The 12365-nt window shown below is 42.0% G+C and overlaps 1 protein-coding gene across 1 annotated transcript in view; it reads left to right on the top strand.

The window, feature by feature from the left end:
- The window catches only part of LOC142315639 (AP-1 complex subunit mu-1), a 127987-nt gene extending 116571 nt beyond the window's left edge, over positions 1-11416 (top strand). Inside the window, exon 12 of the mRNA XM_075352562.1 lies at positions 10197-11416. Within this exon, the coding sequence (XP_075208677.1) occupies positions 10197-10219 (23 nt within the window). The 3' untranslated portion in view covers positions 10220-11416. The remainder of the gene's footprint in view (positions 1-10196) is intronic.
- The last annotated feature ends 949 nt before the right edge of the window (positions 11417-12365 follow it).

The raw sequence follows: 12365 nt of genomic DNA, 5'->3' as shown, positions 1-12365 counted from the left end.
CGTCCCCACACAACCCCAGTGTTGGGATGATTAACGTGGAGAGATTTCTGCCGTCTTCTCTCAAGCTCTGCTGCTGGAAAACGATCATCCAGAATCATGTGATCACACACAGGGCTGCGTCACCAGAGATCCTGTGGTGTCCGTGTTGTTACACCCGGTATCCAGCAGAGGGATTTCCAAATCAACTAAGCGATCTCCTTCCTCTAAGCAGCTCCTGCCGAGCTTCCCAACAAGGGGAATGTATACAAGAAACAAAAGAAGTCAGTCTGGTGGAGCGCTAATAAAGAAAAGGGACATGAACATATATAATATATAATAAAATCCTTACAGAGCTAGTGGGTGTGTCATTGACTAATTACAATTTTTTACAGTTAAGCCTATAGATCCTAGACAATATTAAAACTAGAATTATGTGTAAAAACACATTAAAATAAAACACATACACATATATTATATTACTGTTATATCTTATATAACCGTATCACCGAATGGAGTGCTCTTACTTGTCCCTACTCCCTTCCTCATCAAAGGTGCATTTTTAAAAGTGCACCTTCAATGATGAGGGGGGTAGGGACAAGTAAGAGCACTCCATTCGGTGATACTGTTATATAAGTATGAACTCTTAATAGGGGTTTTTTATTCTTTCTTTGTATTTTTTTTTTTTTTTGCTTTTAGAATTTGAATTTTTTTGATTGAATTTCTTTATTTCTTTTCGTGTATGTTATATTATATATAATAAAATATATACACACATACATATTTGTGTGTATATATTTTAATATATATATATATATATATATATATATATATATATATATATATATATATATATATATATATATATACACACACACTCTCTGTCTGTCTGTCTGTCTGTCTGTCTGTCTGTCTCTCTGTGTCTCTCTGTGTCTCTCTGTGTCTCTCTGTCTGTCTCTCTGTCTGTCTCTCTGTCTGTCTCTCTGTCTGTCTCTCTGTCTGTCTCTCTGTCTGTCTCTCTCTGTCTCTTTCTCTCTCCTTCTTTTTTTTTTTTTTTTTTTTTTTGTTTGGTCGGGGTTGTTGTTATAGAAATATTATTTTTAATAGTTGTTGTTCTGTTTTTATGGTTCAAAATTATAATGCACATATATGCCCCATATATATATTCTATAGGAAATGGAGGGATGCACATGCTCATTGATGTGTGATATTAATTTGTTCTAATTCTTATATAATATAATTTTATTTTAATTTAATGTTGGGTTTTTACACATTTTATAATTCTGGTTTTAATATGGTCTAGGATCTATAGGGTTAACTCTCTAATTAAATTGTAATTAGTCAATGACACACCCACTAGCTCTGTTAGGATTTTATTATATATTATATATGTTAATGTTTGTAAGGTTCTCTAATATCACCTGAGGAACACAACATACTGATTGTCGAAACGCATTGGGGCATATAAGGGATCTCTAATAAAAGGTTTGGATAATTTTTTTACAAATCCTTTGGTCCCATTGGCTCCACCAGACCGCTGTCTTCAGTATTTTGATGGAATAAAGTAATATGGAGAAGACCCCTGGGACACTGTCCATTTCTCTTCTGTGATATGGTAACTAAGAGGAGCCCTTGGATTTTGACTTGCGTCCCCTATCCTTGTGAAGGACTTCACCTGAGGTGCTGCAAACAATTTGTTTTGACTTGAGTTTCAGCCCAGTCTTACCCTTGGTAGGATAGGTTAGCTTCCTGGCACTAGATGACCTCACTTGGGTCCTGGATGCCCTTTAGTCTCTTTCCTTCACACCCATCAGAGATATCTCTCCATTACAGCTTTATAGTGCTTTTCTCCGGTCTAGCAATCTCTTCCATCAGGCGAGGCTGCAAAGGAGGATTTCGCCTGTCTCTCTCCTACTGGAGAGATTGTTCTGGCGTTCGGCTCCCTCCTTTCGCCTTAGCGGGATTATCAGTCTTTCAGTTTAATGAAGAGATAACTTTACTTTCTTTAGGTACTTTGCCTCTTCTCCATCTGTCTGAGACGTTTTCACACAATCTGATGTAATCAGAGCTGTGCAGCTCTACCTGCCTCTCAATGCTCAGTTTGGACGCCTTGTGGATCATGTCAGTATGCTCTGGCAGAGGTCAGACCGCCTCTAGGACTACCATTGTTCTCTGACTTAAATTGGCCATCGTGTGAGGTGTGACTAAGCTAGGGCGGCCCTGCAAGGGCATGGCTTTATTTCCCCACGGCATTAAACTATCCTGGTTCTTGTGCCCACAGGTGTCTGTATTTCTATTCTATAGGGCCAGTACTTAGCTTTCTGTCTATCTTTGTGGAGCTCTTACCTTTTTGTGTCTGGGGATTCAAGTCTTAGGCTGCTTCCACACTACGTTTTTTTATGTTTAATCTTTCTTTATTAAAGTAAACAAGAGAATTTACAGGAAGAAAAAAAAATAAGAAGATTCAAATACGTGATTACTTCATGTCAACTTACAGAGAAGAGTATAAGCCACATCCTAACTAACACCTCTTCTCTTACTATCATAAGGCACGCATATGACATGTAACCACCTTTTATAATACAGACAATCTCCTTCCAATTGAGAACTACACCTCAAACAAGGTGAGGCTACTGCCGAAAACAAAAAAGAAAAGGAAAAAATTTAAAGATTTAACGAGAACTAGAGAGAAAGGAAAGTAGCAAGGAGGAAAGATAAGGAAAAGAAGAGGAGGAAAAGGGGGAGAGAAGAGCAACAGAAAGAGAGGGAGGGAAGACATGGTAGGGATTACTTCCCCAGTACTCGGGCCGCTACATTGGACTAACGTAAAATGCGTCATACGTTACCAATAAGGTTCTGAAATGGTAGAGAATCAAGAGCCAGGGTCCGGGGGTCCAGATCCTAAGAAATTTATCCACTGAGTCATTGGTTTCTGCCGTTAGGGACTCCATCCTGTGGATGATGGCCATCTCCGCAAACCACTCCCTCACAGATGGCACCCCAGTCGATTTCCAGTATCTCGGGATCACCATGCGTGCCGCCATAAGACAGTATCTCAGAAGGCCCGCTTTCTGTGATTTAAGCGATCCCGGGAGAATTGAAAGCCGCGCCATCTGAGGAGAACCCACCAACTGCTCTCCGCAAATCACAGCGTATGCTTTGAACACGGACCTCCAGAAAGTTTGTATCAATGGGCAGTCCCACCAGATATGCAGCATTGTCCCCCTTCCCCTTCCGCACCTCCAGCAGCTATCTGAGACCCCGGGAAATATTGCGTGTAGAGTATCCGGGCACCTGTACCAACGGGTCAGAATCTTATAATTTTTTTCCTGTGCTGCACAGGCGATGGAAAATTTATGAGTGAGGATAAAGGACTTTTTCCAGTCCTCCTCAGGAATGAATGTCCCCAAATCTCTATTCCACTTCTCGATATATTTAAGGTCTCCCATGTTCGCCTCTGTAATCAGGAAGGAGTAAACCAGAGACAAGAGATGCCCGGGAGAATCCTCCCGCAAAAGCAATTGTTCAAATTTTGTGGGCTGAGCCGCAAAAAGCCCAAGTCTGTTGTCAACCATCAAGAAGGACCTAAGTTGAAGGTATTCCAGCCAAGCCGTTGGATGCCGACCCTCTGGGAGCAAAAGGGCCAAAAAGGGGGGTACTTCCAAACCGTGCAAAGTCTGGGCTATCCGTGTGTCCTCACCCCTCCTCCATCCTAAGAAACGCTCGACTCCCATCCCTGGGGGGAACTCCAGGTTAGAGAAAAGCGGTGAGAGTGGACCAGGACCCCTTGAGAGAGATCCCCGCCTGCACTCATCGTCCCAGACCCTCAGGGATGCCCTGAGAAACTCCGCCTCTCCATCTATCCGTCCCCTCCGCAGCAGTGTGATCCACAGGAGGAACCACAGAGGCGTTTCGGACCAAACCTGCTCCAGACTCACCCATTGTTTAGTGCTCCTATTAAATTGCCAATCCATTAGTCTCAGCAGAAGAGACGCCTTGTGGTACTTTTTAAAGTCTGGCAACCCTGTCCCCCCCTCTCCCTTACCTCTACTCAAGACTCTCCTCCCCACCCGAGAGCTCCTCCCTCCCCACACAAATTTGTTAATAATTGACTGTATTCTGGTGAAGAAAAATGATGGTAGTGCTATAGGGGCCGTTTGAAAGATATATAGAAAACGAGGGAGAACATCCATCTTGATGACATTAATACGTCCAAACCAGGACAGTTTCTGTCTATCGATTTGTTTAAGATCTCTCATAGTGCGTTCCAACAAAGGGAGGTAATTGAGGTGAAAAATCTTGGTACTGTCCCGTGGTACCGTCACCCCCAGATAAGTCAGGGCAGATGTCTGCCATCTAAAAGGAAAGTTGGATGCAATATGATCTACTTCCCTCCCCGGCAGAGTGAAATTCAAGGCTTCTGATTTATTATAGTTAACTTTAAAGTTGCTTATATGTCCGAAGTTCTCAATTTCCTTAACCAAGGAGGGAAAGGATATGTGGGGCTGTGTAATGTATAGGAGGAGGTCATCTGCATATAAGGCCGCTTTACAATGATGCTCTCCCACCTCTATCCCTTTTATATCTGGGTTCTGTCTAATGGCCAAAGCCAAATGCTCCATCACGAGAACAAATAAGAGGGGGGATAAGGGACAACCCACACAACGTTTTTTTAACATGCGTCATGAACTTTTTTTTGCTGCAAAAGCGGATCCTGCTTTTACAGCAAAAAAACGCATGTGTTATTTTGCAGGATCCTGTCACTTTAAGTTTATGGGCGGGCATTGGAGTAATGTGATCGGGAGTGAGGGGAACTGATCGTGAAAGACTGGGAGCTGACATCTAACAGCTGTGGAGGCTCGTAACCAAGGTAAACATCGGGTAACTTGCTTGGATACCCGATATTTATATTGGTTACGAGCGTCTGCAGCTGCTAGGAGCTGGCTGCCTGCACACGTAACCAACGTAAACATCAGGTAACTAAGACCGCGGTTACCCGATATTTACATTGGTTACGAGCGTCTGCAGCTGCTAGGAGCCGGCTGCCTGCACACGTAACCAAGATAAACATCGGGTAACTAAGACCGCGGTTACCCGATGTTTACCTTGGTTACGAGTGTCTGCAGCTCTCGGGAGGGAGGTTGAGAGAGGGACTGATCACGCGAGGCTGGTTTCTATGCATGCTCAGTAGAGCAAGCAGGATCCTGTCTCAGCATGCCAGCGTTCACATGCGTTTGCGTGCAGTATAGTCAGGATCCAGCAATTTGCAGTATTTGGATGCAGCTGAAAAACGCTACAAGTAGCGTTTTTGAAAAAAGATAAAAAACTGCAAGTCGCTGGATCCTTACTATAACTCACGCAAACGCAGGTGAACACATGTTGACGCGAGTCCATTGCAAATGCATTGAAATGAAAACGCATTTGCACTGGATCCGTTTTTGCGTTAAAAAAAACGTTCATGACGGATGTTAAAAAAACGTAGTGTCAAAGCAGCTTTAGCTGAAGGGTGCTACAAATGGCAGTTGCTCAGGCTATTCTTCCTTCTGCAGCACTGGTGTTTGTTTTCCCACCCCAGAGACTGCTGTAGGACATCCCATAGTTCCTGTGTCCCACAATGAAACAACCAGAAAATGAAGATTTTTGGGACTCGCCATAACATTTTTCTCTGTCTTCACTGGGGATACAGCATCCCCCTTGGTTGGCTGATTAGGCATGCATTTAAGTTGTTTTTTTGTTTTTGCTTTTTTTTTCTGTCAGGGTTGCTTTTCATTAATTTATTAATTGTTTAGTTACTGTGGCTTATGTGCTAACAGTTGAGAGAGTCTGCTGGGGAGGAGCCAACTTTTTTTGTTTAAAGGGAATCTGTCATCAGGTTTTTTCTATGTGATCTGAGGACAGCATGTTGTAGGGAAAAAGTCACTGAATTCAGGAATGTGTCTCTTACTGGGCTGTTTTTTTCCATACAATGAAGGTTTTATCACTGCCTCGACTATTTTACAAGTGGTCTGACCAGGCCCCCTCCTCTGATAAGCAGCTTACTGTCAATAGACAATGTAGACAGAAAGCTCTGGTGTGGGCGTCTCCGCTTTGTGAGCTTTGCTACATGCTGCATCTAAATATTCTGTCACAACTGCTGTACCCAGTAAATTAGGCAACATATGGCTGCAGTCAGGGTCTCTCTTTTTACATTATGATACTCTCAGATGAATTAGCAAAACAGATTTCTTTTTAAGTTGTATTATTAGTGGCAACAGGCTAACCCATGGTCCCCCAAGACTATGAGAAAGATATTACGGTGAGTGCCAAAAATTTTCATTTTTTTTGGAAATTTAGAAAAATGTCAACCCAACTACTTTGCATAGAGCACAGGATAAATGTGAACTGAGCCTTATTCCGATTTTTGGGAGGCAGAATGAACAAATCAGCAGCAGTTCCAGAATGGTTTAATTTTTATTTATTTATTTTTTTTATGCATTTGAGGCCATAAAAGTGATGAAAAAAGTGTTTGGATCGGTATGATTACAGTGATTCCATATTTAAATAGGTTTTATGTTTTGCTACTTTTGCAATCTGGGAAAAACTTTCCACCCCCTGAGGTATGGGAGGCTTGATTTTTGCAAGACAAAATGGCTTTTTCAGTGATGGTGGTTTTGTTTTTTATTTACCGTACTTTTCGCTTTATAAGACGCACCCCCAAATTTGGTGAAGGAAAAGAGAATTTTTTTTTTTTAATGTTAAATGGGGTCCATCTTATAATGCCAGTGTCCCTCTAACAAATCATATAGGGTATATGTCCCTCATAGCCCCCCATCCTAAAATTAGCCCCCCTTAATCTGGGTATGGCCCCCTTATATTGAATATAGCCCCCTTGTGATGGCACACGTTCCCCTGTGCTGCCCATGGCCCCTATAGATCGCACAAGTCCCCCTGTGTTAGATATCGCCCTCATGGTGCTGCCCATGGCGCTGCCCATGGCCCCTATAGATCGCACAAGTCACCCTGTGTTAGATATCGCCCCCAGGCTGCTGCCCATAGTAAAATAAAACACTCTTTCCTTACCTCCTGCAGCGCTGATCTCCCTCCTGTCTCCCTCCGTGCTTCTGTTCCTCCACTTCCTGGTTCTTGGTGCCGGTCATGTGATCGGCACAGCAGAGTGATCTCATCTCTGCGTGCCTGATCACAGTGGAAGCAGGGACACCGGGGAGAAACGCTGGAGGGGGTAAGTAAAGCTTTTTTTATTTTAGAATGAGTAGCAGCATGGGGGCCATATCTAACACAGGGGGGGGGCATGTGCCATCACAGGGGGGCGTAGAGACAAATAATATGCACCGCTCCCCCAGCCCGTCACTGCAGTGCGATTTCAGCACCAGCGGAGATGGACAGAGGCTGTGCATATTATATGAGCGGGAGCAGGAGATCAAAGGCTGCAGCCCACAGCGTTCACCTGCCCCCAGCAGCGCCCCCACCTCCCATGGACCCTGCAATGCATGTATGTGTGTGTGCATATATAATATATATATTATAATAAATATATGCCCCCCCTGGACCCTGCAGTGTGTGTGTGTATATGTATGTATATATATTATGTATGTATATGTGTATGTATATGTATAGATATAGATATATATATATATATAGATATATATATAGATATATATAGATATTATATAACCCCCCCCCCACCGTATATTCGGCTTATAAGACGTACTCCCTACTTTCCCCCAAAATTTGGGGGAACAAAAGTGCATCTTATAAAGCGAAAAATACGGTATTTATTTTTTTTCATTTCACTTTTTATTCACATTGTAGTCCAATTCTTTTACAGTGGAATGTTGAAGTCAGTTTTTTTTATTGTGTTTTATTTATTTTACAGTATTCACTTTAGGGGTTATATAATGTTGTAGTTTGAAGGCAGCAATACCACTTTTCCCACATTTGTTCTTTTGGATTAAGCAGCCAGGGACAGTGCTGGCATAGTATCATATGACTAATGGCACTGTCTCCGCTAAAAACGTGTAACGTTTCTGTGATATCCTATAGATTAACCTTTTTTATCGATTATTAAATAAAGTTTTTGGGATTTTATTGAGATGGATGTGCCATTGCTTTGCATTTTCTGGACTTTATATAGGTGATACTGCGACTGCTATATGTACATTACATAGGTGATACTATCGCAGTATCACCTATGTAATGTACATACAGCAGTCACAGTATAATCTATATGATGCACATACCACAGTATATGTGTGTGTGTGTGTATATATGTATGTATATATATATATATGTATATATATATATATATATATATATATATATATATATATATATATATATATATATATATATTAATTATAATATATATGCGCGATACTACAACTGCTCTATATACATGAAAAAAAAAAAAAAAGTTGCCATATTGAAAATAAGTCGCCCAGATCACTGAAATAGGGGAGGATTGAGATTTGCAGATGGTCCAGTGTAGGGCGTGCACAGGAGCGGGATCCATTCCCCAGAACTGGTAAGAAGGGTGAAATCTGCCCTCAGATATATTCTGACGCTGGCATTGGCCAGTGTCAGATCGATGGTGCCCTGTAGGCGCCTTGGTGGCCCTTGTCTCTGTGTGCACGCAGCGGCGGCCTGTGTCAGAGCAAGCACACACACACACACACACACACACTTTTAAAGGGCCGACGGCATTGAATGGCAAGGTGGGTCGATGGCCCTTTAAGACTCCGCGCATAAACAGGCATGGTTTGGAGTGCTGCGTTACACCTCCCATACACCGAGCTGTCATTTGAAGTGAGAGCAAACCCTCTTCTGATTTCCACATGGAGAGCATGGCAGGAACTACGATGGCATTTCCAATGTCGCTCTTTATCCCACTCACTGGTAATCTGCATTTTCAACATGGTCACTCTCACCCTGTCTTCTGTCGTTGACATTCTCAGGGTATAACTTCTGTCAAACACTTGATACATCTAGAGGAACGCCGTATGTACTCAATAGAGGAGCTACAATCTAAGTATCCTACTGTAACATTCCCAGTGTTTCACTACCTACAGGCTGGAAGTTACGTAACAAATGTATTGACAGCTTTTCCTGAACGAGAGTGGAATCCACACCTGCTCAGATGGTTTGCTAAATCTAACTCGTCATGTGGCCAAATAGCCACTAATTATAAATGTATCCATGTTGCTCTGAGTTATAAGCAATCTCAATTCGCTCTTACAAAATGGCGGAATGACGACCCTGCCTTGTCCTTTAACACTATCCTGAAAGCTCTAGCTCAGTCTCACAATTTTTTCCCATCAGCTCATTTTCTTGAAATGAGATTGAAAATTGCTCACAGATCTTATTTCGAATGGGATTATACGCAACGTTCGAATGTTTCAGGTGCCGCTCCCCTGAAGCTAATTTATACCATTGCTTGTGGTCATGCCCGGTTATCAGACCCTTCTGGGCTAGAATACGGTAATATACTATCACACATTTGACAAACTTTGCCCCTGAGGAACCTCTATGGGCCATCTTTGGATACTTAGACCCGGAAAAATACACGTGTTCTTCAGGGGCGTGTAAATTATTGCATTTTATTGCGGCAGATAGCATTAAGTTCATTCTGCAGGTGTGGATCCATGACCAAGTTCCTCCCTTCAAGATCTTCCTAGATAAACTGGTGTTTCTGCATCAAATGGATTGGGCTGAGGCCTGTCTACATAAGGAGGAAAGTTTTTTTGAAAGCTTTATTTCCCTGCTACCACAATATTAGGGAAGGTATTAGAATTTGATTTCAACTAACGGTGTGGTATCAAGCAGCTGTTATTGGGAAAAGCGAAAAGCACCCATATAGAACTACCTCGAGGTGAACTCCTGTAGAGGGGAGATCTCACTAAAATGTTGAAGGTCTTGGTGTTGATGGGTCAATATGTTACCCTCCCCTTCTTCCCTTCCTTGATCCTAGTTCTCAGTTTCTTTTTCCTTTTAGAATAGGGTTTTTCTATTTGGAACATCTGTCTTATTATTTAACTATCCATGTGAAGATAGCAGTACACCTTGCTACACAGACTATCTCTCATTTATATATATTGTTGCTTCAAGTATAATCTGTATGTATGTATGTTGGTTTGGAAAAACTAATAAAAGTAGTGTTTGCAAAATACATTGTTTACAATTTTTTTTAATGTACTGAGACTTTTCTCCTTTCTTCTCTCCCATAGACTATCAGCTTCGAACACAGTAAAGAAATGTAAATCTTTGACTCAAGTAATAATTAGTAAACCCAGAGGCATATTGGAGGCGTAATTAGTTAGGTGCGATGTGCAACGTTGGAGAAACTGTAAAATTTGATGAGAAAGTTACAAGACACTGTATACAAGCTGCTGAACATTTGTCCATATTTCCAGAACACAGAATATGTATTCCATACTGTTCTAGATGAGTTTGTCTTAATGTCTGCATGATCATTTATTGTTTATTTCCTCGTTTGTCCCTGCAAATCCATTGTTATATCAGCCTTTTTTAAAGCATATTTGCAATGTGCCTGTATTAAAGTGCTATCAACTTAAAGGGGTTATCCATAGTGAATCCCTTCTCAATTGCTAAATTACCCCTTCTAAAATTACAGTCTGTACTTTCCTCCATTTCCATTCCAGTTCTGCAGTCTCCTGTAATTTTATGTTCCTGGATTCCTGCAGACAATCAGTGGCAGCTAATAAGCCGCTTCACTCTCACTTCTTTCAGAAATGCCAGACATGTACAGGAAGTTAAAGAGCAACAGCAGTTCTCACTTTTCTGGATGTCTGTTTCGTCTGAAGGTAGTGACAGTGACGGAGCCCATTTGCTACTGCTGATTGGCAGCAGTGCTCACGTAACATCGTAACATGACAGGACACGCTGCGCTAAGGGCCCTGGAATGGTGCCTGTACCGCAGCAGATTACAGGCTGTTTTTATTTTATAAGGGGGAATATTGTGTTTGAGAAGGGGTGTGTCTGAGTAGAAGACAACCCCTTTAAATACTGTTTGTGCAGATGTCTCTTCATCTGATAGGACAGACAGTGCTTTGCAGATTGTCACAACTACCCCTTTTAGCGTTGGATTTCTGTTACAAAAAAAAGCATACCTCAGTAGAGGCCATTTGCCACCTTTACACATGCTCACAGGAGCTAATTTCAGTATTTTATTTCTGTGCTAATAAAAAAACATTCAGAAGTCATGGTATTGGATACTTTCTAAGCCAAAATTGTGAAATGGCTTGCTTTGAATGTATTTCTCCTATTGATCGAGGGAATAACACAGATTGGTCAATTCTGGCAAGAATACAAAATAACATTAAAGCTGTAGTACTCTCTCTATTCAGTGAATGCCATTTTTAATTTGTGCATTTCTTCGGTTGGCAAGAATGTGTTACTGTTGAATTAAAATACAAATTAAATTATGTTTGAGTTTTTACACAATTACATGCATAAACATACACCCAACTTTGCAGGGTAACGCCACATTTCCTCCATTACTATGAGGCTTGTTTGGGATAGGATATGTGCAGCAATACAGTGTTATTTTAGTGGATTTGCTGTTGTTTACTAGATTATCTTCCTAAAGGTGAATTCCTGTTCACCCTTTTAAGGCCCTGTGCGCACTGGAAAATGTAATTTGCTCAAGAAAATTCCGCAGGCATTCAAAGATTACCGCATCCGCGGTAAAAAAACGCGGCAAACCGCACCAGAAAACCGCATGCGGTTTGCAGCGGTTTTACCGCGGTATTGTTCGCGGTTTTGCCGCGTGCGGGTTGGTACATGTGCTTTATTGCATTCAATGCAATAAAGCACATTGAAAAAAAAAAAAAGTCATTTCATTCTGAGATGGATAGACAGGCCGAGGGATAGACAGGCGAATAGATAGATAAAGTCCCTGTGAACACACGCTGCATTTCTCCCGAGCGGTAATGTGAGTTCACATTACCGGCCGTGGGAAATGCTCTGCAGTTACCTCTGCGGGCTCGCTGCGAGGCTGCATTCAGCCTGTGTCTGTGTCACTCGCTTCTGGATGCCAGCATCGGAGGACGTGGATTACGTCGGAGCTTTGTTTTGGGAGGGGTTAATAAACGGGTGAACGAGGCTTTTTTGTGTTTTATTTAAAATAAAGGATTTTTCGGTGTGTGTGTTTTTTTCACTTTACTTACGGGTTGATCATGTCAGCTGTCTCATAGACTCTGCCATGATCAAGCCTGGACTTAGTGGCGGTGATCCGCTGCCATTAACTCCTTATTACCTGGATCGCCACTGCATCACGGCATCTAGAAAATCTGGGGACACTCCGGGACTGTCGCATAATGCATGCGACAGTCCCGGGGAAGCTGCGGCTGATATTCTCGGCTGCGGGAGGTGGG

This window comes from Anomaloglossus baeobatrachus, chromosome 1 (genome assembly GCF_048569485.1).
Source record: "Anomaloglossus baeobatrachus isolate aAnoBae1 chromosome 1, aAnoBae1.hap1, whole genome shotgun sequence".
In the NCBI taxonomy this organism is placed as follows: Eukaryota; Metazoa; Chordata; class Amphibia; order Anura; family Aromobatidae; genus Anomaloglossus; species Anomaloglossus baeobatrachus.
Note: the sequence above shows the minus strand (reverse complement) of the source record. Positions and strands in the feature narration are given on the sequence as shown.